Source organism: Sipha flava, unplaced genomic scaffold, assembly GCF_003268045.1.
Source record: "Sipha flava isolate LNK unplaced genomic scaffold, YSA_version1 36_pilon_pilon, whole genome shotgun sequence".
NCBI classification, from domain to species: Eukaryota; Metazoa; Arthropoda; class Insecta; order Hemiptera; family Aphididae; genus Sipha; species Sipha flava.
Window position 1 is genome coordinate 1,131,647 of NW_020273076.1, and position 25,681 is coordinate 1,157,327.

At 25.9% G+C, this 25,681-nt stretch overlaps 1 protein-coding gene across 4 annotated transcripts in view; it reads left to right on the top strand.

Annotated features, from left to right (window-relative positions):
* The window catches only part of LOC112688059 (atrial natriuretic peptide receptor 1-like), a 395,288-nt gene that overhangs the window by 352,388 nt on the left and 17,219 nt on the right, over positions 1 to 25,681 (top strand). For all 4 annotated transcript variants that reach the window (XM_025561079.1, XM_025561080.1, XM_025561081.1 and 1 more), the window contains 2 exons: positions 8,925 to 9,090; positions 15,644 to 15,793. In XM_025561079.1, coding sequence (XP_025416864.1) covers positions 8,925 to 9,090; positions 15,644 to 15,793 — 316 coding nt within the window. The remainder of the gene's footprint in view (positions 1 to 8,924; positions 9,091 to 15,643; positions 15,794 to 25,681) is intronic.

Here is a 25,681-nt window from a genome sequence, read left to right on the forward strand (position 1 = left end):
TGTGTGTGTGTGTGTGTGTGTGTGTGTGTGTGTGTGTGTGTGTGTGTATGTGTGTGTGTGTATACGTTATTATCGAGGTGTCATACCTTATCGAGGATAAAAGTCCTCTAGGGAGGACACAGGAGGTTAAGGAATGAGGTTGAAATAGCGTCCATACGTGAAACAGTTTATACAATGGTACAGCTATAGTAATAATAATGTTTCACGCACGACAGCCGATGATGAGGACTGCTGCTGCGAATCGGTTTAAAGTCCCGTCTGTAATTCCTAGATTAAAACACGAATGCTTTATCGTCGAGCATTACAATTTACGTGTATCACGGACGGACCGTATTGGTTTACCCATAGCAGATATAATAATAATAATAATATCGTGTGGAACAGTATTAACATAACAGTGAAATCAATTGTTTTCCAGAGGAAAACACTATCTATACCGTTCTATACGGGTTATTGAAATTTCGAAACACAACGGTGTCCGAGTAGAATAATTTATACGTAGGGGTGATCAATAATCAAATGAAACATTACCTTACCGCGTAGGCGAAATAGGAAGTGTATTGGAAAACTACACTAGCTTACAAATGAATCGCAAGTACAACATTGCTATAAACGTTTTCACATTGAAAATGTTTACGTGTACATTCGGTGCGTTACGACTTTTTAATAAAAGTTTTAATATGCTCTTGATTTTTCTAGGGCTAAATAACGATAGGAAAATTTTCTTTGGTTTGCGTGTCCATGGGGGAAAAATAAGTATGACTGAACTCAGTATTGATCGAGTTGAAGAGATTACTACCCCACATTGAATAATGCAATTAGTACATACATAACATTAACACCATATAATATAATGAATAAATATAGTACGTTATGCATCTTTAGCACTGAACACGATGGTCGATAAAAAAATATATATGTTTTAACGATGCGGTTACATTAAATTTGAAATATCGTGATATTGTTTCCGTTCTATTACGATAAAATAATATTCTAGCCCTAATCATCTGATTTATTTTTTATCTATTCCCACCCATTTCTTATCTTAATTTGCAACTTTAATTTTGCTATTCTGCTATTCTTTCTGTATCCGTGGATACAATATATTACGTTCCCGTCCGATTTCGTATAAGGTATCGTGTTTCGTTCAGTGTTTCCATGATAATATACGTTACATTCGTTATAAACGTAAATCATATTTTTTAAAATTATTATTATTATTATTAATTTAATAAATGTTTTCCCAAAAACTTTCTTTGGTGATTAATATGCAAAGGAGAACTTCTGTAAGTCGTGGAAAACAATTTAACGAATATGGTTAAGTTATTGGATATCCGTAGCACGCCAACAAATATTTCTCGGCTATGGTTGTACAATATTTAAACATCGGCATAGTATTCTAGATTTCATAAATAAGTCATAATACGCCACTTCATTTAAGATAATTTAAAAATATTTCCACAAATATTTCATGAGATATTATGTGAAGAAAAATTCGTAAAAAGAAAGTTAATATTCTGTATGTAAAAAAAAATATAATATCCATTTGCAAAAATGGTTTATACCATCCTTATATGTATTATACTTAAATGTTACCAATAATATATGTTACAGTAGTAAGAAAGTTCGTGGTAGATAACATTTACACTCACATTCTAATGTGATTGATTATACTCAGATAAAAAAAAAATAAAAATATTTTACATAGAATTTAAACGCCTGCTATGACGGTAGTAAATTTCAAAAACTATTCAAATTTAATGATTGGAAAATAACACTCAATAGTAAACGATAAATATGAAAATTTATTGCATTCATATAACGAAAAGTATATTTTTTTCATATCAAATGATCACTTGAAAGATTCTTCACGAACAATAAAATGCATGTAAAAGCATATCTTGATACTGCACAGTTGTAACCTGTTCTAATTTAACATGAAATTAAAACACTCTACTACTTAAAATAATATATTCACTGAAATTGTAGTTTATTCCGCTAGTTGTACGAAATTAACTGACTTAGACCTTTAGAAAAAACAATTTTTCGTAGTCATGTTTACTTTTCCGGTTTAACGGTCAAGCTTATTAAACATGTACTAGAGTTTGTTACGTTTTCATACAAAATTTATTTTATGTTCTTTTTTTTTTTTTGTATCCAACAATAATACAAATCGCATTACTGATGAAGAAAATACAAATTATGTGTCGCGTAACACTTTCACGTAGTACTTTGAATCGGACGAATTAGTAGTTATAGCAATAATTTATATACACAGATATCTTAAACGCCTGTTTGAACATAAACACCGATCGTCCGAAATCGTTTTCCGGAAATCGATTAGTTTTTATTAGTACATTATATAGCTCAATCTTTGCATCGTAAACTAATATTTTAAAATGTATTACGTGTTAGATTATATATTTATGTTTATAATATACCGTTTTGTTTGTGTCTGCCACAGATACTCCAGTTTCATCACGATATATGTGCATGGTGAAGCTTTGAAATATAAATTTTTCCATAACTCGCAAAGTTTTGTTGATGTAGCATTATTTTGTTGCAAAAATCTTTTGTGCAACACTTCAACATCAAATGTTTTATTTGTCATTGTAATGGTTAATAATTATACTTGAAAAAAAAAAAGTGTTCGCTAAAAATGTACTTAAAATTTATAATTATCTTATATATCAATTTATTTCACAAAGTTATTCTGTTAATTTCACTACAGTGGTTCTCTTCCTTTGTTCACTTAAACTATATTAACCAATTATTACTGAGACAATTCACCAAAAATTCCTTTTGTTAAACTTTTCGTTTTATTCAAAAATATTTTTTAACATTTTTTTGCTTTAAGTCTTCTATTCAATTTAACCTTAACAAAATATTAAAACCCGATAGCCCTACAAGACGATTGTCACCGTATAAATCAATTTCGAATATAATACCTATATAGATATTTAAAGTAACCAAATACAAAAAAGATAATCTTTTACAATAGACAAATCGCTTAATCAATAACCTACGTGATTTTGTCAACACCCCCCTTTTTTTTATGAATGTGTGGAGTGTTTATTTCATGAAAATTCACAAAAAAAAACTAGTAAAATTAAAATGTGTTTCTGCATTTAATTACTAAATGTAACATGTACCATACACCACAGATTTTTTTTTTTTATTCTATAATAGTTCATTATTTGTTTCGTCTGATCGGTATTTATCCATTTGTATCTAAACATTACATTCCATGTTATCAATATTTTAATTAATTATACACACAAGATAATCACTGGCTGTGAATTAACATAGTATTTAGTTACTTGTAATCTTACCAAGACAAAGCGTTTAGTAGTTGTTGTAAATTATCATTGATTTTATTTACTACTCTAAATAATATTTCTTTTTGTCGTTTGAAATCTCTTAAGTGACAAACGCGAATACCCAATGATGATTAAATAAATTACTTAAAATAGTCCGGGAGAATGGGACGCACGTGCCGCTGACGTTTTGTTGTTTCAATCAATTAAGCCGGTCCAGTAAAACGTTGATTAATCTTGACGTTTTTAAAATAAATATAGATCTCCATGATCTTTCTCAAAAATAAAAAAAAATAAAATAAAACCGTTTGTTAATGTGAAACTATTCACATCTTTCTGTTCGTATATCCGAATAATCGCCAAAAAATCGGAACATAAAAATATGATTGAATTGCTTTATATCACGTATGTATGACCTATTTATTGAAGTTTCTTGATTTATTTATATGTGTCTTATCTCTAGCACGCGTGAATAATCTTTCGAACTTAACATGTATAAAAACATAACTTTTAGACAGTTTATTAAAAATCAACCCAAAGCAGCGATATTTCATTGGAACGTATGGTTTTTCAAATCCCCCATGTGTTATAAAATAAAATTATTACATCCATTTTCTTTTCCTTTGAGAGCTTATTATATTTATCATTGCTGTTGTTGTATTTCTATTCAGTTTCTTAACTCACGAAATGTATTTTAGTTTGAACTGTTCGAACTGAAACCGTCCGCACAGAACTATAAAACTCTATTAAAGGGATAAGAATGTGGATAGATTAAATATTTATCATAATAGTAACACGGCTTTACTCTTTCAAATGTAATTCTCGGGACTCCCTGTTATGGTATGATTAGTCCCGTAAAAGCATTGGCTTGTTATACACGACTACAGATGGATATATTCCAATAACATATGTATTTAATGTATTGCTTAAAAGCTTTAAATTTTTAATATGAAGATATAACGTGTACCCTAACAATCTGTTATAATAAATAAAATACTTTTATTGAAATTGTGTGATAAGACAATATAGTGATAAAACTCACTTTTAGGGGTTATATATGTCAATATAAAATAATGTGAGTTATTACGATTATGAATACAAAATTCATTATGTGTAATAAAATTGCTGTACTTAAAATATAAAAAATAAATATTCATAATTAATAACGTAACACGAGTAAATTATTAAACAAACAGAAATGACTTATTAAATAACCAAATATAGATACAACTCAATTCGTTTAATTTAACATTCATATTAGCTCTGTTGAATACAATTAATTATATTTTACGATGTATAATAATTTATTAAATTTCAATGTATTTTTTTTATTTTATTTTTTTAGGAATATAATTGTAATTTAAAAGAGAACATTGAGATTTATTAAATTAATTCATGATAAAAAAATAACTTATTTATGTTTATTCAAAGATCGAGATCATTATTGTTTTGTTATTTGTGTTGAAAGTCTGATCTAACTGGATGGAATCGAGTTTCAAGATTAAATTGTGGTCTTTATTTGTCAGAACTCATTAGAAAATAATAGAAAGTCCACCAAAAATAAATATAATAATGGTACTTTTTTTTAAAGAAAAACCTTATTAAAAAAAAAAAATGTTTATGGATAAATGAAGTTTCAAAGTTATCTATTGTATATGATGGTTAAATCAGATTTTTTTGTTATCACGAAAAAACATTTTCTTTATTCTAAAAATAATAATTTAAATATTCGTTTAATGTGAAATACATTAGTACAATTCTATATTGCTAAAATACAATTTTACTAATTATAGAAATCGATACAGTCATATTATGAAATAGAAATAAAAAAACGTTAAAATTAAAAATTAAATTAATACACTAATAGCATACGTGTAAAGTATATGTAAAGTAATTTATACTCCTTATGTTTACTAATGGTTAACTGAAACCTTGACAAACTTAAAAGTGTACAGATAATTATTACTTTAAATTAATTTTCGATTGATAGTAAATATCTATGTATGTTTAAATATTGTTTTTATCTTTTATCTGACTTCTCAAAAATGTATTATTTACAAATAAAAAGTGTATACACGATTGAATTCGATTCGAATTAATGATCATTACGATTCTTAAAAATGCTTTCAGATCAAAAACTAAAAATTTTCCATATATTAGAATTTGTATTTTATTACATTATTTATAATAAATACAATTGTTTTCCCGTTATTCTTTATGAATGGTTTCAAACTTTACAATATTTTATAAATTATATTATATTATTTTATATATTTTTTTTCTCCGTTTTAAATCGATGACCGGGAGAGAGGAACAGATATAACATTACACTAATATCTGCATTGCGCTTATAATTTTGAGTTGTGAAATTATGTCTCGTCATGATTGATTCTAAACTACTTAGATATCGTGAATTATTTTTCACTGCACGTAAATAATCACGAATGAAATAAGCAGAATAAAACCAATTTTGTAATTTTTCTTTGTCGTTGGAAAATAATTATTATTATACAATAATTACTGTACAAAATTAAAGCAGTGTCCTTTGATGCACCACGGAACAATAAGAAATCAATTATGCCCATAACTATTTATTTTTGTTTTTAAAATATGTTCAAAAAAACAGTTTTCGGAAGCCTGATCGCTCTCTATGCCATTTTCTACCGCGTTTCACTTGCAGTGTACGACCAATAATCAAAGCTGCGTACTACTATCACGCATGAACTGCAATTTAATTTGTAAACTTATATATGATGTGAATCCATTTGAAATAGTAACACACATTCAAGATCATAATTTAGATGCAGGGAGAGGTAGATTTCTCAAAGCCTTATCCTGCTATTTAAATGTTGATAATTTTTGATAACTATCATGTTTAATATAGGAAGATTATGTGATAAAATATATTAAAAAAGTGGAACCTAATAATAATTAGTGGGATCTATCAGAATATATAGATATATGGTAATATGTTTATTTAGATATATGGTCTTGAATGGCCGAAATCAAGAAAGAAGAAGAAGAAGAATGTTTATAATCGAATTAAGTAATATTACGTTTGATTGCTTCCTGAAAAGAAACTAAATAAATAAATGCCTAATCATTTCAATGTACAACAATATTTAAAACAGTTATAAACATAAGTTAATAGTAACCAACTATAATATTGTACACCATTCTTTATATAGTCTAAAGTTGCCTGGGAGAAGTTATGAGGTTCACAGATTTTAACTAAAAAAAAACGTTAAACATTCTCCGAGCAAATTCTTAATTACGCCACTGCACTCTTTACCTCCCTGACATATTCGTTTTAACTATCTAAAACTGTTTTGTACTTAATCCTTATTACACTCGCAGTATCGTTACTGTGTTGTATAAATATATATTGTAACAATAGTAGTAGACTAATTTAATATTCATAGTTAGACGGCGCGCTAGTTAGGCAAAATACGAACATTAATGCACAGCTGGTCGAAAATTATGTATACCCGCAAACAATGTGATAATATTTATTGCACTAGGTACAATTATAAGTATTATGTATTATGTATTATTATCATTATTTTCACAATCGCATTTTATTGTTTACGTCCATTATACATATGACTTTTGATTTATTACAATGCATAATTATGATTATGTTCATCCGTATTGTTCTTTCTTTTTTTTATCTGTAATGAACCGTATTGAGACGCGCCACCGCATATCTTCACTTGCATCTTCAATAAACTACGGTCAAAGCTTCGCAATGTCATATATACATAAAATCCAACCAGCGTCACATTTCATTTGATATATATAACTAAATATATTAACCATTTTTTTATTTTTCACTTTTCTCTCTCCTTTTTTCTTTCTCTCTTCCTATATATATTTATAACTTATTTATCTTACCGGATTTTCTATTATTTTATAGTAACGCCCTCTTATCTTAACAACGCATCAATCCGCGGGTCCGTTTTAGTATATTTTATTTGCAATTAATGGTCTATATTTATTATTGCTTAGCGCATTCAATTTATATTACTATACCTCACCGATTCATTTGACTCCATCTTTGTACATATTTTTTTTTATATTCGAAAAATAAATTGATTCTTGTGAAATTATTTTAGAAAACTTACGTTTGATGTACGCGAATCGCTTTTGCAATGATCTTAAACTAAAAAAATTTTCATAAAAAAAAAACATAATTGAAACTATTTTATGTAAGCATTGATTGTATGAATATAAAATTTAAATAAAACAAAGTTATTTTCTATATTTTTTAATAACTAACATACAAAATATTTGTGTATATATATATACAAAACTAGATACGCGTGAGTTTTGAAAAAATAATGATTATTTATATATTTACTTGTATTTTGAAAACCTAACGAAAATTTTTATTTTTTTAAACCTAACATTCCTGTTAAAAACAAATTATAATAATAATTTCATATATAATATTTGGTTCAATAAAAAGGTCTGTTAGTACCAAATGTTCTTTTAAGAGTGTGGTAACGAGTTTGTCCTTTGGGACTGAGCATATTATCTCTATTGATTTAATTTTAAGCATTTTATCTTCGACCATATAATACGCACAGCATATTAAAAATTATTTTAAATTAAAATTTTGTTTTAAAAGTTTCACACATAAATTACTTATATTATAATAAAATTTGCTGCATTATTTAAACTATGATAAACTGTACCGTAATGTGCTACAACACTTGATGTATATATATATATATATTTGTAATTTATGTGAAGCAACATTAAAAGTGTGTATTATATTATGTTAGGTTTTATAATTATTAAAATTCGCACTTTTGTACTTTATAGAGATACATTACAGTTCATTAACTATTATATGGAACGCTAAAATACGTTGTATTAATAAACAAAATATAAAATATAAGTTTAATCGTACAAGGAATTATGTTGTCGCCAAATTTTATACCATGCAAAAACAATAGCAAGTACATCTTATGTAAATCAAAAACTCATTATAATGATTATGATATATTTTAAAAGGATTAAAAGGCGTTAAAAAAATCATTTTTGCAGTTGGATAATAATTTGACAGAAAATATAATTCTAAATAAACGATTTTATTATTTACTTTCAATTTTTCAATTCATTTTCTTTGTTAAGCAAACAGTTATTTTTTAATTAATTTTTTTAAATCAATAAAAATTATGTTTAATTAAGATATTTTTTTGTGGAACTTTTCAAATTTTAAATAAATTGTCATTTTTTTTAATTTGAAGTAAATGCATGTATTTTTATTATTTTATACAAGTTTTGAATAAATCAATAGAAGTAATTCTCACTATTAACTATATTCTAATTATATTCGAAATATTTTGGTAAACATTTATGATTTACTGACACAATAGTCAATCGACTTCTAAGCCACTTGATTTTCTAAGCCCCATTTACTATTTTTGTGTATCTCATAAAATGCATTTAGTTAAAAAATTAATGCGTTATGAAATAATTTCTATATTTTTATATGAACTTGATTTCAATTCTCATTTTCAGGTATAAAAATATATAGCTAAAGAAAAAGAAAATTTCACTTGTTCTAAATAGATTGTTTTTTTTTTTTTTTTTTTATAGAAATCGTAGACAGCGTGAAGAGCAAAGAAAAATGCCTAAGACCTAGCGTAGCAGATTTAAGCTGCGACGAGGAAGTGGGTGCATTAATGAAACGATGTTGGACAGAAGATCCAGCGGACAGACCTGACTTCACCACACTCAAAGCTGTTATACGGAAATTAAATAAGTAAGCCGATTCCGATCGTTTATAGTTTTAAAATGATGTTTTTGTTTTTCAATTGATAATTCCCGTATACAGTGAGCCTCACTTCTACGGCGTTATACAAAATTACAAACGCACTACGAGGCTTTATTACAACTTGACTAAACTTTCAGCTTTTATCTCTCTTGTGTAAAATGTACAATTTGAAAGTTTCGCATCCCTCGTGCTAAACCCTTAAAGGACTAAATTCTACATGAGTCACGTCTATACATTTCTAAAAGGCTAATGGCTATCATAATCTAAGCGTTTCATTGCATACTTGGAAATCAAGCTTGAAAATTAATCAATATATGTATATCAATTATTGTAAATTACTTAATTAAAAATTAAAAGTGACCATTATGGATTTTTATTTATAACTTCATTTGACGTATGTAATATATAATTTAAATATTATACCAAATTCAGTTTAACTTCTTAGAACTACAGCAGATTACCCTCAGAAATATATAAAACAACGTTTAATTTATAACGATATGCTATTCTGCTTAATTCATCATTATAATCACTTTTATTATCATATTATCAAATTACTTATTAATTTATTTGATAGAGTTGTAGAACATCTGCTGAACATCATATTTTAAATTAGTGGTATTTTTTATGGATAAACATACATTGATTTATTGAAAATAAACTTCAATCGTCAAATATTTACTATAATATTTAATAATATGTATAATGTTCATAATTTATCTGGTTATCGGTAAAAATTAAACAGTTATATCTCGAATTACTTTCAATAAATGAATCTCATTTATTTTCTTGAAATATTTTCCCGTGGCGATAAATATGTATATATTATATTATTTAAATACACATATATATAGGTACTTATGTATATTTTACATGCGTTCTCAAAAGAACCAAAAACTACTCGTATATCATTATCAAACCTAAAAAAAATGAGAGATTACATGGTTATTTTGAAGCATGCTTTTTATACGCATTGTAGGTAGTAGGTAACTCATCAAAATTGAAATTGAGTAGCTTAGAAATTGAAGAGCCTTTCATGAAAATGCGTATCTCTTGTCACTTCGGTGAGATGAAATAAAAAATTAACCTCATTTTCTTCGCTTCACAATTTTTACTTATTTATAACAATAATCCGAACGGGAATAAAGAGGTATTTTCGGATATTTTTTCTTTTCAATAATTTTTTTTTTTTTACTCTACTAACGATAAATCATTTTTAGAGTTTAACATTGCTACTTCGCATCACGTGATTTTATTTTAAATGTTATTAAAAAAAAAAAAAAAAAATCAATAAATTATTAAAAAGTATTGTAAGTTCAAAAAACATGCAAACCTGTTTTTGATCCATTTTTTAATTATTTAAATTTAAATGCTCATTATTAAACCAAAAAATAATAAAAAAATATCGAAATATATCAAACATTGTTTCACATAATTATGATATTATACTACTTAAATGGCCATCAAATTATAATTTTATAATTACCAAATTATAAAAATATATACTTTTAATATTCTAATTAAAACGTTAAAATTTTATAAAAATACTCCTTTGATCAAAATCATACAAATAAAACATTTATAAAATCTCATCTGAATCAACATAATATAAAATTTAAATGTTTAAAACATTTCATCTTTTATAAAACATTTAGAACATTTTTTTAATTATTATTTTCATAAGGCCGTAATATAATATTAAAAAAGAAGTTTAAATTATTGAATCAAATAAATGTTATGTAATTTGTCAAATCTTATTGAAACCCCGTGTATATAATTATCTACGTCTATTGTCGCATCATAAATTTATAATTTTACCATTTGAAAATCCATTGACATTCTTTCTTAACTTGTTCGAAACGAAAATAATTTACATAGTTCTATGTATTAGACAGAAACAACTCGGTATAACATGATCGCTGATTCGCGGTTTGTTAAATTTTGTTACTTAAATGATAACTACCAATACATCCAGGATCAATTTATTTATCTGCACCTTAAGACTTCCAATTAGTCACGAGTGAAAAATGCATGCCAAAGTTCAATGACATATTTTCATAGGGGGAGGGAGACGATATTTGAAATAAATGTCTATCCCTCGTTCAAAAGAAAAAATCAGAATGGCCTACATCATATTTTACTTTAATATAGTACGTTTTATACCAGCATATACATTTTCTAGTGATCTCTATAGTGAGTATAGAAATAGTCAATACAGACTTCGTATCGCAAATATTAGCAAAGGCATTTTTCATTGATAACCTCTCCCTTTCCAGTTCTCTTTATTTTCTCCCTCTATATTCTCGATGTCATTAATAGTATTCTTCTAATTTAACGATCGTCAACATAGATTTTTCCCAATGTCTACTTCAATAGTTACACTATGTTCGGTTGGTCTTAACTTAAGACTAAATTTCTTCATTACACTATTGCACTACTTTAATTACTATTTGAATAAAATTATTTGTTACTTTGTTTAAAATATTAATAAAGAAAATGAATACTACCAAAATACAAGTATACAGAATAATAAAACACGTATGCACTGCATAATTTAAGCTTCTACATTTTCTCCAGCATTTCGATTAAATTGAAGTAGCTACATTTCTTTTGAATTTAGTATTATTTTTCTGTGGAAAAATTATATTTTTATATTATAATATTTATAAGCGTTGGAGGATAATTAAATACAACTTTCTAATCTTCGTGTGCGTAGTGTTCAAATTAAATTTTCAAGTGAAAATATTCCTCGTTGCAATAATCTCTTTCGTGTGAGTTTTATGTCAATATCCGGGACCAAAAGTAAAAACGACTTTCGAAATTAAATTAATAATTCGGTTGCTGACGAATTAATCACTTTTCTGTCCCCCACCCCTTCGTTATTCTGAATAATATTTCATTTTCATCCACCAGTCAACATTTTTGGTCACGCAGATTGATATTAAAAATCTGCTGCGAACGGAAAGTAGATAGTGGATTTTCCGGCATTTTTAAATAAATTACTAACCATGACAAGACGGACAAATTATCGTGGTTTTTGGCTAATATATATATATATATATATATATACATCATGTACATTTATTCTTTTTTTTTATGCTTTACAAGATCGGAATAGCTTCAAAAGTCACATACACTACTATATAATTTAGTCTACGGTGTCGCAGTTTTATTAACTTCTTTTAATCTACGCACGCGATTGTAGATTAAAACTTGCCATGTGCAATAATGCATGATTTAAATTATGTACAGAAAAAATATTATGACAACAAAGCAAACACACAATTTCGAATACAAATTCATATTTTATTCGTGATTTGACGGTTAGTAAAATTTAAAATATTCAAAAAGTAGGAAAAAGGAAAACGTTTTCGTATCTAATTAAAATTCTATACATGAAATTAATGAATTATTTTATTGGTCGTGGATTATCATTTTTTTTTTTTTTTTATAAAATACATTATTAATGAGGCTTTTATTTTATTATTCGATATAAATGTTTGTAAATGTCGTCAACGTACGCATCAGTGTTTTACTCTAATTTAACGTTTATTAAGTATGAACAATTATACGGTATAAATAAATAAATGAATAAAACAAAAATTTTAAAAAAAAAATTTTACATTATTCATTCACAGCGATTTCCATAAAATAATTACCAAATATTTACGATTATTCGATTTTTTTTTCACACTTAGAAGACGCGTACCCAAACTTCATTTTTTGTTTGTCCTGTGCTCTATGCAATACAAGTACACGTTACAAAGTAGAAATATTATATATAAACGTATATGTTCTTAGGGTTTTCGATATTATAACATAGCAGAAAATATGAGTGAACAGTTATTTAAAGGACACATTGAAAATTAAATATTTAAATAACCGATGAGACATTATAAATCTTGCGTTTAACATATTTCATTCACTATAATATATCAAACAATATAAATGGGGTCAAATACCATTTACAGAAGAATATTACCTTTAATTTTAATAAAGTATCAATATTTGATCATTTGTTCAAGTCCGGTTAATTATAGCTGAATACCCCGAGTGAAATGTTCAAAATATATTATAATTAATGACCAATAGTAATAAAAATAAAAATAAAAAACTATGAAATTAATTATTAACGTTTCGAGGTTTTTATTTAAGCACTTTATAATATACTCTTAATATACTCTTTCGGTTCGTTATATTAACCTACAATTTACAATCTTGGTGTTAAAATAAATTAGGTTATATCTATTTATAATGTTTGTAATAATTATATTGTTTATTAGTAAATTAAAAGTTAGGCATTTATATACGATATTAAACTAATTTATGTTTTTAGTAGTGCAAAACAATGTGTTGTAGTTTTTAATCATAAAACACTTATCTATCATTTTGAAAAAGTCAAGTTCAATTAAGTGTTAAATCTGTTGAGTCAAAAATATCGTAAATAATTACTTTTTATTTTTTATTATTATTGAATTATAACCTGGAGACTAGAGTGATCGTTATTATTATTATTTCACGATAATATGCAACTAATCTATAGATTTATTGTTTGTCTACTTGTATAGTTTTTCAAAATTAGGTTCCTTATTTATCCTCAAATAAAATAATTAAGCTTTCAAAATTATATTTCCAAAATTATACTATATCGCAATCATTGATTAATTGAACGACCACCGACTTAATCCACGACAATACCCGCCTACTAGTATGCAAATATTATTATAAATTGTATTCCAGTATTTCAGTGTATTTCTTTTTTTATTTAATAACATAGTTCACATTTATTTTAATGTATTCAATTTACATTTGTTATTGTTGAATTATTGAAATTGGAATGGTAAACAAAAAAATTTAACATTCATCCAGCATTGAATTTAAGTATCATTACAACTTGAGCTTGTGCAAACAAACAAAGTAAACCCTTGTTTGTGTTTGTGACACGTTACAAGTCACTTATTAAAATATTTTTACGATATACCAAAAAACAGTTTGTTTAAGTAATCAGTTTTTAAATCTTTATATTATGCTTGAGATAACGAATAATCCTGTTTGAATGAAAGCTTAGACTATTTTTTCAGGATCGTATGTGTTTTCAAAAAATAAATTTGAGCTAAAATTGATATTTTTCATATGAATAGTTTAAAATATTATAATTTTTTTGTTACTATTTAAAATTTAATACTTTTTACAAAATAAATGAAATCGGTATGTATTAATTATAAATTTAAAACTCAATTTAAGTTGTAATCCTATAAAAATGTATGAAATTAAAAGTAAAAATAGTGTTAATCTATTTGATTATTAAAAAAATATTAATTTTTACTTTGAATCTGTTTCTGACTTACTGTAATATGAATTTTGGTGTGATTTGCCAATTATTTAATTGCATTCTACACGATTCTTCATAATTGATACTCTATTGTACAAAATCACAATCTGATACTATTATCCTATAATGTAATAGGATCACGATGAATCAAACGCGAAAAATTGATGGCTGGTGAATTGATATTATAATCAAATTTGTTAATGGAAAAATTATTTAAATTTTAGTTTATTTATTTTTTATTTTGGTATATTGGTATTTTGGTTTATTTCCATAAACATTTTTCTTCCATTCAAATTTTTCATAATTTTAAATATAACCGATACAAATTTATTTACTTTTTCCTTTTTCCATCATTTAAAGAAGTAAATAATTTATTTATTATATTTATTTATCGCCACTCCGAGTAATATTAGTCAGTTAGTTAGACAAAATTAATGCGATTGTGAGAAACCAATGCATAGTAATAATAACTTTAACATTGATAATCATAATTGATTATCAATGATAAAGTTGTGTTACAACAGACTTTACTTTATGGGCTATGAGTATTATAAAGTATTATAATTATATATTACATTTTCACTGTACTACTCAAACGTATAGATACATCTTGAATTTTCAACCATTTTGAAATCGTTTACATAATACATGAATAATTCATAATAATTATTATATTGATTAAAAAAAAAAAAATTATTTGGCAATCAATTAGCAAGGTGGTAAATTTTACCCGCGATAAATTTGATGGACGATTAAGTCACAAAAACCAATTCACCACCGGTTAATATTTAACCAAAATAATATCTTTGAAATTGTAAATACAAACACGAATGCTTCCCTCATGGATTATTTTAAAACATAGAGTTTTAATATTTTATCATGAACTTGTACATGAAAATAATCCCTGGTAATATCTGGCTTTGCTTTTTTTTTTTCATTCTTCGTATCAAATGATGCTCGAAATATTAAACTATCTACTTCTAATTATTTTTCGCTTGTTATAAAAATTACGAAATTCTAAAAGAATACTTTTAATAAACAACTTGAAATTATCGACGACATATCAAATTTTTGTCGGTTTCATCGAAAGTTTTTATTTCAATTAATTAATTTATATGTTTACATGTTATACTTATCATTGTACGATAAAACTATGGACAAAAATATTATGTTACGATAATAGTTATTTCCTTTTTTTTCTTTCCTTAGGGATTACGAAAGCAACAATATTCTTGACAATTTATTGACCCGTATGGAACAATATGCCAATAATTTAGAAACATTGGTCGAAGAAAGAACTGCCGATTATTTGGAGGAAAAAAGAAAATGCGAGGAACTTCTATATCAATTACTTCCTAAGTGAGTACAATTAATATTATCGTATTACAAAACTATTTTTGAACGATTTAATTACTACGATACGTCCAGTGACGTAATAGTTTATAATATAACTAATAAACGATGACCGAATGTGGTGAATAAAATAATAATGCATTTTAATCAATCGCGTGGTTTTATAATAATCACGTTGAATGATGGAAAAAATGTTTCACTTGAAATACCTTGTCATTTGTTTTAAAGGATAAATTATTTTATTTTTTCTTTATTCATTTTGTCAACAATTAGTTGTATTATCACAGTAAATTTTTTTGAATAATTTTGTACTTTGTCTTTTAGTTTTTTTAGTTCTGAAACTTTAAGACTACAATACTAAACAATTTAGGAATATTGACTGTTATCATTTTTCTCCCACAACCTTTCATGTATTTGGTGCGTGGTTGACATGGGCATTCCCAGAGATATTTTTAATGGGGGGGGGGAATTAATTTATAAAATAACTGAAGATTTTTTTATACATTTTATGTTTACATTATTCTTTTTCCTCGAATATAAAATATACGATAAGATAAAATAAGCCAAATAATAAAGTTTTCTTCTATGTATAATATATATGTTATGTTATTTTAAAGTAATCTATGTTTACTAAATTGGCGCGTTATAGATAATGATTTGGAAAACAAATTTTGAATTCTAAGAGGGGGAAGGGCAAGTTCCCCATCTTATCCCCTCTCTGTGGACGCCCATGGTGGTTAACGTTAAAAATATATAAACTACATTTTTATATCTCGTTAATGTGTAAATCTAAAAGTTTTTGTTCAATTGTTCCTTAAATTATAAATTTTACGATTATTCGTTGATATTTTTATCAGTTATATTTGTTGATCACTAATATTCGCAGTTATTCTATAAAATCTATAATATTAGTATTAAATAATTATAACAAGTACATTTTTTTTTTCACATTTAAATATTTATTTGCTTTAAAATAAAATAAGTATTGAGAATAAAAGAAAATTATATAAACAAATATATGGATTATTAACTTATCTCATCTTTCATGTTTTTTAAGCATATACGACTTTTTATTTTATTTATAAATTATACTATATTAGATACAACATTAAATAGTTTAGCATTTGATAATGTAATACAGTTTAATAATTTTTTTTTTTATATTCCTGTTCTGATTCGTTTATAATGAAATTAATACGCGTGAGTGAGTTAAAACACATAAACGTCTTCATTATTGATTAAATGTATACATTATCAACTATTATATTATATACTTACTTCGGCAATAAATTCAAATATTTAATGAATTAAATACTTTATCAAAAAACTAAAATTTATTTATAATCAACGAAGTAAATAATTTATAATAATAGAAGTTTGGAAATGATTGAAATCTTAGACTATTATAGCGAAACATAGTAAGTGTAAATTAATTTACATCTAAAACCAATCTAGTAAAAGCCTGATAACAAACTTCTATGAGTCACGTGCTATTTTCGTACTGAATATATTATACTCACGTAACTAATTAATAATGATCATGTTAAATAAATCATAACCAATCTCCAAGGTTTACTATAGTTTATAGATTAATATTCATTTAAGAGTTTGATCAGATCGAATACGTGACACAACAGCTCTCGTTATAAAATCGAAAACCTACAAACCTCCATGTGTTCCTCAACATTTCATAAATAATAAAGAACGTTATCTACTCTGATGTTTTATTTATTGTTAAACATACGATGGGAATTTATAGACAAAAAATGAACAGAAAAACAATTTAATGTATACCATAAATAATTCCATATCTGTTTTTTTGTAATGTTTCTATTAGTCGTGGTAATTAAGAACAGGCATTATTTAATTATACGGAAGTACAATTTTTAAGATGAAAAAAAAACACGGTGTTCACGTAGCGAGTTTGCAAAGTTGTTGATAAAACAAAACCAATTACAAAAGTATTAAATCCGCACTAATTTTAATATAATAAGGCAGTACACAGTAAAGGAAAACATAAAATATTTTATTCAATGGATATTATTTGTGTCATTTTTCACTTATTATAATTATTATTATTGTTATTATTATTTTGTCATTATAAATATTGATTTTGTATCTATTACCCAAAATTAAATTTCAAAAGCAATTAATGGTAGTAGATTGAAAATCTAAATCTTCCATTAAGTTAATTTTTTTCATGAACAAAAAGACATATAATTTATGTTAGGTAATTTGTGCCGTACTTAATGTTGGAAATCCTATAATTAAAATTAAATTTTGTTGTGAATATTAGCAGAGACAAAAATAAATAATATCAAATAAGCCAAGAATGAATAATTATACTAGCAGATTAATTGTGTATTATGTTTATAAATGACAATATTTTCTTGCAATTAAATCTTGCAAGTATAACCGTACATTTATCTTGACGACACTTAAGATAAATAAATATAATCTGTAAACGCTGTTGTTGCAAATTAAGCCTAACATTGTAATGTATGCAAATTGAATTACTTTTTACCATAAAAGTATATTATATTGATCATTACAGATACTCGGGTAGATAAATTTTTCACTTCATAAAATTTAACACTAAATTTTGATAACTTGACTAGAAAAAAATGTCATCTCCTAAGTTTTAATTTTTTTTAAATGTATACCCGCTGTTTATATATATTTACTAGCTAATTTACCCAGCATTGCCCGGTTTAGTTTTTAATTATTTTAGTAACTATTTTTATTATTTTAAAATACAAATATTTATCATTTTAATTTTATCAAGACTAATTGGTGCACAATATTTCTGGTTAACCAATATTTTGCTTACACAGATTCCATAGTTTCCTTATACATGAGCAAACCCTATACATTTTATTGGAAATTCTGACGGTATGAATACGAGGCTGGAAGAAAATTTCTCCTTTAAAATGTCCACTTAAAATATTTGCGTTAAAAATATTTCCGGTAATTTTTTGATGATAATGTAAAATTGTTTGCATGTAAGATAGCGTGGAATATCGGCAAATAATAATGTTTGAAGAAATTGATCAAAAACATTAGGTTTTTAGTTGCTCAAATGCTCTTTAGAGAACTTTTCTTCGTTGAAATATACACGATGACCATTTTTAAAATACACTGCAAAGTTATAAGCTGTTTTTTCTTTACCTTTTTTCTCGATATTAGTTATCACAAACGTTCTTCACGTTGTTTATGAGATACTTATTCGTACTTGCCCTATTTCTTTGAGCTGTGTTTTTTTGCCACGATTTGATTGGCCAATTGAAGTTCTCTTTCAACATGTTTGGGTCATGCCTCTCTAGTACTCCACTTGTAGAGATAAGATTTTTTTTTTTTTTGTTGCATTAAAATAAAATATGAATCATAAGGAAAGAAGCACGCAAATAATACTTTTTTGTTTTTAAACGTTTTTGGCAGTTCAGTTTATTGTCATCAAGATAATACTAAGATTATCAATAAACTCACTCTACCATCATATGTTAGAAACTTACAAAACGTACACATAATTTCAACTTTTTGTCCTTTAATAAACATTTATCAAAAAATAAACAATATTAATAAATATCATTTAAACGAAGTCACACTCGCGAAGTTTAATATCATTAAAATCGGTTAATTAGTTTGGCATACAGTTTATTAATTATGTTCTTGTAACCTGTATAGAATATCATCCGCCATATAATTTTTATGCTTTCCTACAACTATCGAAGGTTTGAAAGTTCACATTACGCTATTAATATAGTAAAAAGCTCTTTCACCTTCTACGCTAATCTCTATTGATCAGCCTCTTCCAAAATTACATTCAAATGATTATCATTCTGTAATAAATCTCTTGTAATACCTGCTTCTCAAAAATGCATGTCGAAAATTTTTGATTATTGAGGTTTTTGAAATCTTTGAAAAATGTTTTTTACTAACATGGACAATGTAAACTCGACCAAAGTCATCTATAGATTTGATACCAGCTAATTATGAACAAGAGATCCTTGAATTCGGCATTTCTAATATATTCCTATTGTTTTCTAAATGTTATATCCCTCAACATACAGAAAAGGTGTGGCGAATTCACCACATGTCGTTTTTTCCTGTGCATCCGAATTGTAGCTGCATCTTAATTGGGTCCCGAATTAAAAATTACTACACTAGTTGGGTCCCAAATTTTTTTAAGTACTACACTATTTGAGTCCCGGATTTTTATAAGTACTTCACTAGTTCCTCAATATTTTTTGATAGTACTATATACTAACATTTCCCTACCCATTTTAACAGACTTAGGACTATCTATGATTTATTTAAACCACAGGTATAGTTAAAATGTTTTTATAGATTTTTTTTTTTTTTGTTATTTAGTTTCTTTTCCATTAATTTTTGTTTATATTTTATAATGATTTAACAGTTTTAATATTTTTACCAACACGATTCTTATAATTTATATTTTAATGGAAAAGAAACTAAAAAAAAAAACTATAAAATACATTTTTAACCATACTTCTGGTCTAAATAGATTATAGACAATTCTAAGTCTGTTAAAATGAGAAGGAAAATGTTAGTATAATGTAGTACTTACTAAAAAAATTTCAGGAACTTGTGTAATACCTAAAATAATTCATTAAACCGTATAGAACCTATAAAAATCCCGGATCCAATTAGTACACTACCTGCAATTAGCCCCTAGTACTCAGGACCCAACTCAGATGCTCCGCGAATTGCATGCCAAAAAAATGAACATAAATTGGAATATCCGAATTGCATGCCATCTCTTAAAGGGGTCTGTCCGAATTGCACGCTATTTACCTCCCCCATGTTTGTTTATCATGCACTTATGTGTATAATTTAAACTTTATTTTTGACTTACCTAATTTTTAAAAAAGACGAATGAATAGAAACCGAATAGTTTCTAGATTAAAATATTTTTATATCCTAGTGAAAATTTTACCAAATTAAAGAAGGTTTAAAGGATACTGTGAATATTAAATATTAAATAAAACGATTTTAGTTTAGGATAATCAAGTGATTGTATTTAACACTTTTAAATGGTATTTTAAATAAATAATAATATTATACAGTTTGATAGACTTTTTTTGACAATATACAATAATAAAAATGATAAAGATGATAGTTCAATAGTTTATAATTATAAAATAAAATGTAAATTTATGGAAATGTTTACTTGGATATAAAAAATATTTCAATCTAGAAACTAATCAGTTGTAACAACTATATCATAAAAAATTTAAGTCAAAATAAAGTTTAAGTTGTGCACATAAGTGCATGATAAGTGAGTACATGGCATATCCCTCTAAGATGTGGTACACAATTTAGACAGGCCTCTCTAAGAGACGGCATGCAATTCGGAAATTTTTTTTTGCATGCATGCATGCAATTTGGAAGCTGCCGTTTTTCCTTTCCATTTTTTGTCAGTTTTTATATCAATAACAAAATAATAATTGCCCATTCGGGCCATATGAAGTATACTGATTCTTCTCTTTCCTTTTTTTCCTGGCAAAAGTAGCCTTCTTTAAATTCTAATTTATCTCTGTACCAAATTTTATTAATATCGGTTGAGTAGTTCTAAAGTACATCGAATACAAGCCGTAGAACACGTCATATATTATATAAACTGCAAACAATTTTCGACTTATTTGAAGGCATTCTAAAAAGTATCTTTCATACAATCTTTGTCCAGGCAATAACGAATAAAACAAAAAAAAAATCCGTCAGAATGTGACCATGGAAAATAGAGATTCATTTGTATATAAATATAGATATTTATGTTTCAATACTCATACGAGTAGTAAGAAAAAAATAATAAGATCCCAAACCATTGATTATAGTTTAAAAGTCTTGTATCAATTTTACTTAATTCAAGCAAAATTCCCTTAGATAAAAAATTATCTATTTGTAGTTTTACAACCTATGTGTGTAATGTTGTTTTCATATATTTTTTTCAAAACGTTTTTAAATTTTAAGTGTATATTTTATAATACCATTCAGTGCTACTGAAACTCATAAACACTAAACAGTGAATGTTCATTAACTATTGAATCGATGTAAAATTACTATTGTATTCTTAATTATATCGGTATTATTTATTATAGAAAAATCAAAAAATAAAATTCCATAATAATATGATAGCTCGTAGTAAATCAATAACTATTTGACCCTAACTGGTAAAAATTTTCTCTTCACTATCGTGATCTTCGAAGATCGACATGAATTCAATTCGATGATTATTTTTCTTCTCCATCCGGTCAGTTCTGACGAAACTTTTTTATTTCAAATATAGTCATATTTCTGCTAGAATCATACATAGTTGACAATGTGCATTCTAAGTTAGTAATATGCTGCTGCTAATCCCGAATTAATTATAATCGTTCACATAAAGTTGCTTTGGTAACCATCCACCTCGTCGATTGTACTTGACTGGGATACGAGAACAACGGCACTGATCAATACTCAAATGATAAAAAAGAAAACCGTATCCGGTCGCGCAATACTTTTGACACTTATAAAATATAATATATATCAAGGTTGAAAATTAAAGAGTTAAAAAAAAATAAAGTTAAGTTAAAAAGTTAATTTAATTTAAACTTTTTAACTTAAATAGTTATTTTTGGATTTTCATTAACTTAACTATTAACTTATTAAATTAATTTCTTTATTAACGTGAAATCAATAAATTAATTTTTCATCTGAAGAAATAAGTTAAGGTTATTTCTTTTGTTTTTAATTTTTTATATTTCACAAATATCAGAAAGTATTTTCTAATAAAAGGTTTTATGTTATAAATTAATTATATCAAATATCAATAATAATATAGACATGTAGTACCAATATAGTTTATGGCTAACTCGCGCGACTTCGTAATTTCGGAAAAAAATATATACCAACGCTAAAATCTAAAAATAAACACAAATAATAACCAATCATTCTACGATTTTGTGTATTATGGCGATATGGGCCTGTAATTTTACCAGTATTCAGTTACAAAATTAACAGTAACAATATGTTTTGAAATGACCCTCCTCTTAACCTTAACCTTAAAGTTCAATTAAGTTGAATAACTGTTTTAATTATTATTATTTTGAATGCAGTCTTTTTCAATTATGAACAATTGTTGTGTAAAAGTAAAATTTTAATTTTATTTAACACAATAAATATAATTTTTTAGTATGAAGGTTATGATATTAAGGTTAAGGTACTTATAGTTTAAGTATATCTATATGAATAAATGTATATGTTAAAATATTATCCAACTATTACAACTTATTATATTTTCATTTCTTATATAATTTTAAGTTAGTTTATATATATTGGGTATAAACTATAAATATATAATTATTAAATTATATAAATTTCAATGAAATACAATACACTATATGAAAATGCTGTATTTTTATAAAGTGTAGTAAATTATAGGCATACCTAGTCTATGAATTAGTTTTAGGCTTGTAAAAAATAAATTTAGCGTTGTATAAAAATATTAATTTTTTTTTTAACTTAATAAAAAGTTTAAAAAAATGTGTATTAACTTTTAACTTAACTGAATTAACCTATAAAAAAATTACTTTTAACTTTAAACTTTTTGTCATTGTTGAAAATTAACTTAACTTTACTGAATTAAAAAAAAATCATTAACTTGCCCAACCTTGTTATACATCAAAAAATCTACATAAATAAAAATTATGTAAAATTATATAGCATAAAAACAATAAAAGCATATCGTCTCATATTGTGTTGCTCCACAACGTTTTATAACTATACAGTATTCCGCGTAGTATAGGATTAAAGTAAATGTATGGCTATCGGTGAACTGGCAAACTCTTTAACGACATCACTTCGGTGAACAAACGTGAATAAACCAAAAATAATGGTTTTAAAATTTAAGAGCTGCTTTTAAGATAATCTCTCCGCGTCATTAACTCCAAGTGTAACATCTATTATTGTTTTGAACAAAGTGCAAAAATTGTAGTTTTAATCCCTCCTGTAACGTTTTCATATCTCGGTGTGTACGTGCGTTTTATTGAAATATTTTTGATTGAGCAATTGAGCACCAATATATTTCTGTACATCAGAACCACATGAACGTAAGTCCAAAAATAAAGATTTTCAGATAATTACATATTTTTACATGTAATATATGTTTTTCATTGAGCCATGATAATAGAAGTCGGTTAAAAATACTCATTTCATTTCGATTATTACTCATTAATTCAAAATCTAAACTTTGTAGGCAACATCCTACTTTTTTCAGTTTTAATTCTCTCATAAAAAGTTAGCCTAATGTGATTTATATTGATCTGGTTCTGAAATACAGATTTATAATATCGATTCAAACTTACTGCGTCCGACGATTGAAAGAGTTAATTTTAAAACAACAAAACAGTAACATCAACGACGGTGGCGTGGAAATATTATGAATATTTCGTAACAAAAAATGTTCCTTTGTCGGTGCTGAAAGTGCTTCGACGTATAGGAAATTCGGAGAATGATCACGAGGAAAATAATTTTTTTTCCCCTATTCCTCTGTCCTTTATTGACAACAGGACAAAACAAGCGAATAGGTACAGCTTACCGGCTGCGATCATTTCACAATAATAGCTGTCCCGCACGTCGAGTAACGTAGCTCCGTACGATAAAACAATACATTCCTCGTATCACTTATTTTTATTAAAAATAAAATAAGTGCCGTTTAAATATGATTGTATGTTTCATAAAAAAAATATTGCGAAATTATAAACAAGATCATTTATGCGTGATACGTATGAAATCCGTTCGGGTAACAAACATGCAGTTACGTTTTTAATAATAAAAACCATTGCGTAAATTGTACATTTTTCAACAATATATTTCCCTTAACAGAAGAACTAAATGCAATGAATGCTAAAACTACAATAGTATACATTCATGTAAAACTTCATACAGTATGTCATATCTAATGATTTGATAATGATGATTATTTTCATAAATGTATAGTATTACATCGGAACGTTTCTACTCATCAAAATTTACTTGTGCTGATAACAACACCGTTTAATATATTTATATACACTTGTATGTGTATTGAAAAAAAAAACATAGTTTCAGACGTTTCGGTTACTCTAATATTATCATTATAATATGTTGTGAAAAAGTCTGCGTTTCCAACATAGACTTCGTAATTGAATTTTAAAATTATATTATTAATTATTTAAATTATAGTAGGTATCGTCTCAAGATTTAATTCAATGTTGTGGGTTAATTTTAGTTGTAATATCTTACTTATAAATTATAATTTAGAAATCCTTATTTCTTTTCGGTTTACTATTTTACTTCAAATAAATATATCGTAAATTAAATTAAATTATTTAAAAAAATAAAAGTTATTTGAATGCCAGTTAGTTACAGACTGATGAATATTTCTATGTTTTGCTTCTTATATAGAAACTGCTTGATCAGATTGTGAAGTGGAAGTTTTTATTCCCTACGAATAGTAAACAGTTATTTATTTATTTCAAAAGCAAAAGTCATTAATTTGAATTTATCATCTTAATTTTGTGTACTTTTAAAAAGTTGGTATCACGGTTGACATCAATGGTAACATTTAAAAATAATTAAAATAATAATTACGTATATATAACATTATAAAAATAATGTAATAATGTAAAACTTTTAAAATATACGATTCAATAATTGATTTCTAATAATAAATATATATATATATATATCTAATAATTAAGTTTAGTTTAATTTTAATATAAAAGTTATTATTATTCTCCATTACCGGGTTTCACATTTTAAATAATCATAGCCAATTAAAAACGAATATAAAAACGAAGAACTTAGTCTGCACCAGAGACTTGAAAGTAAAGGCTGATACATACATAGGTAGTC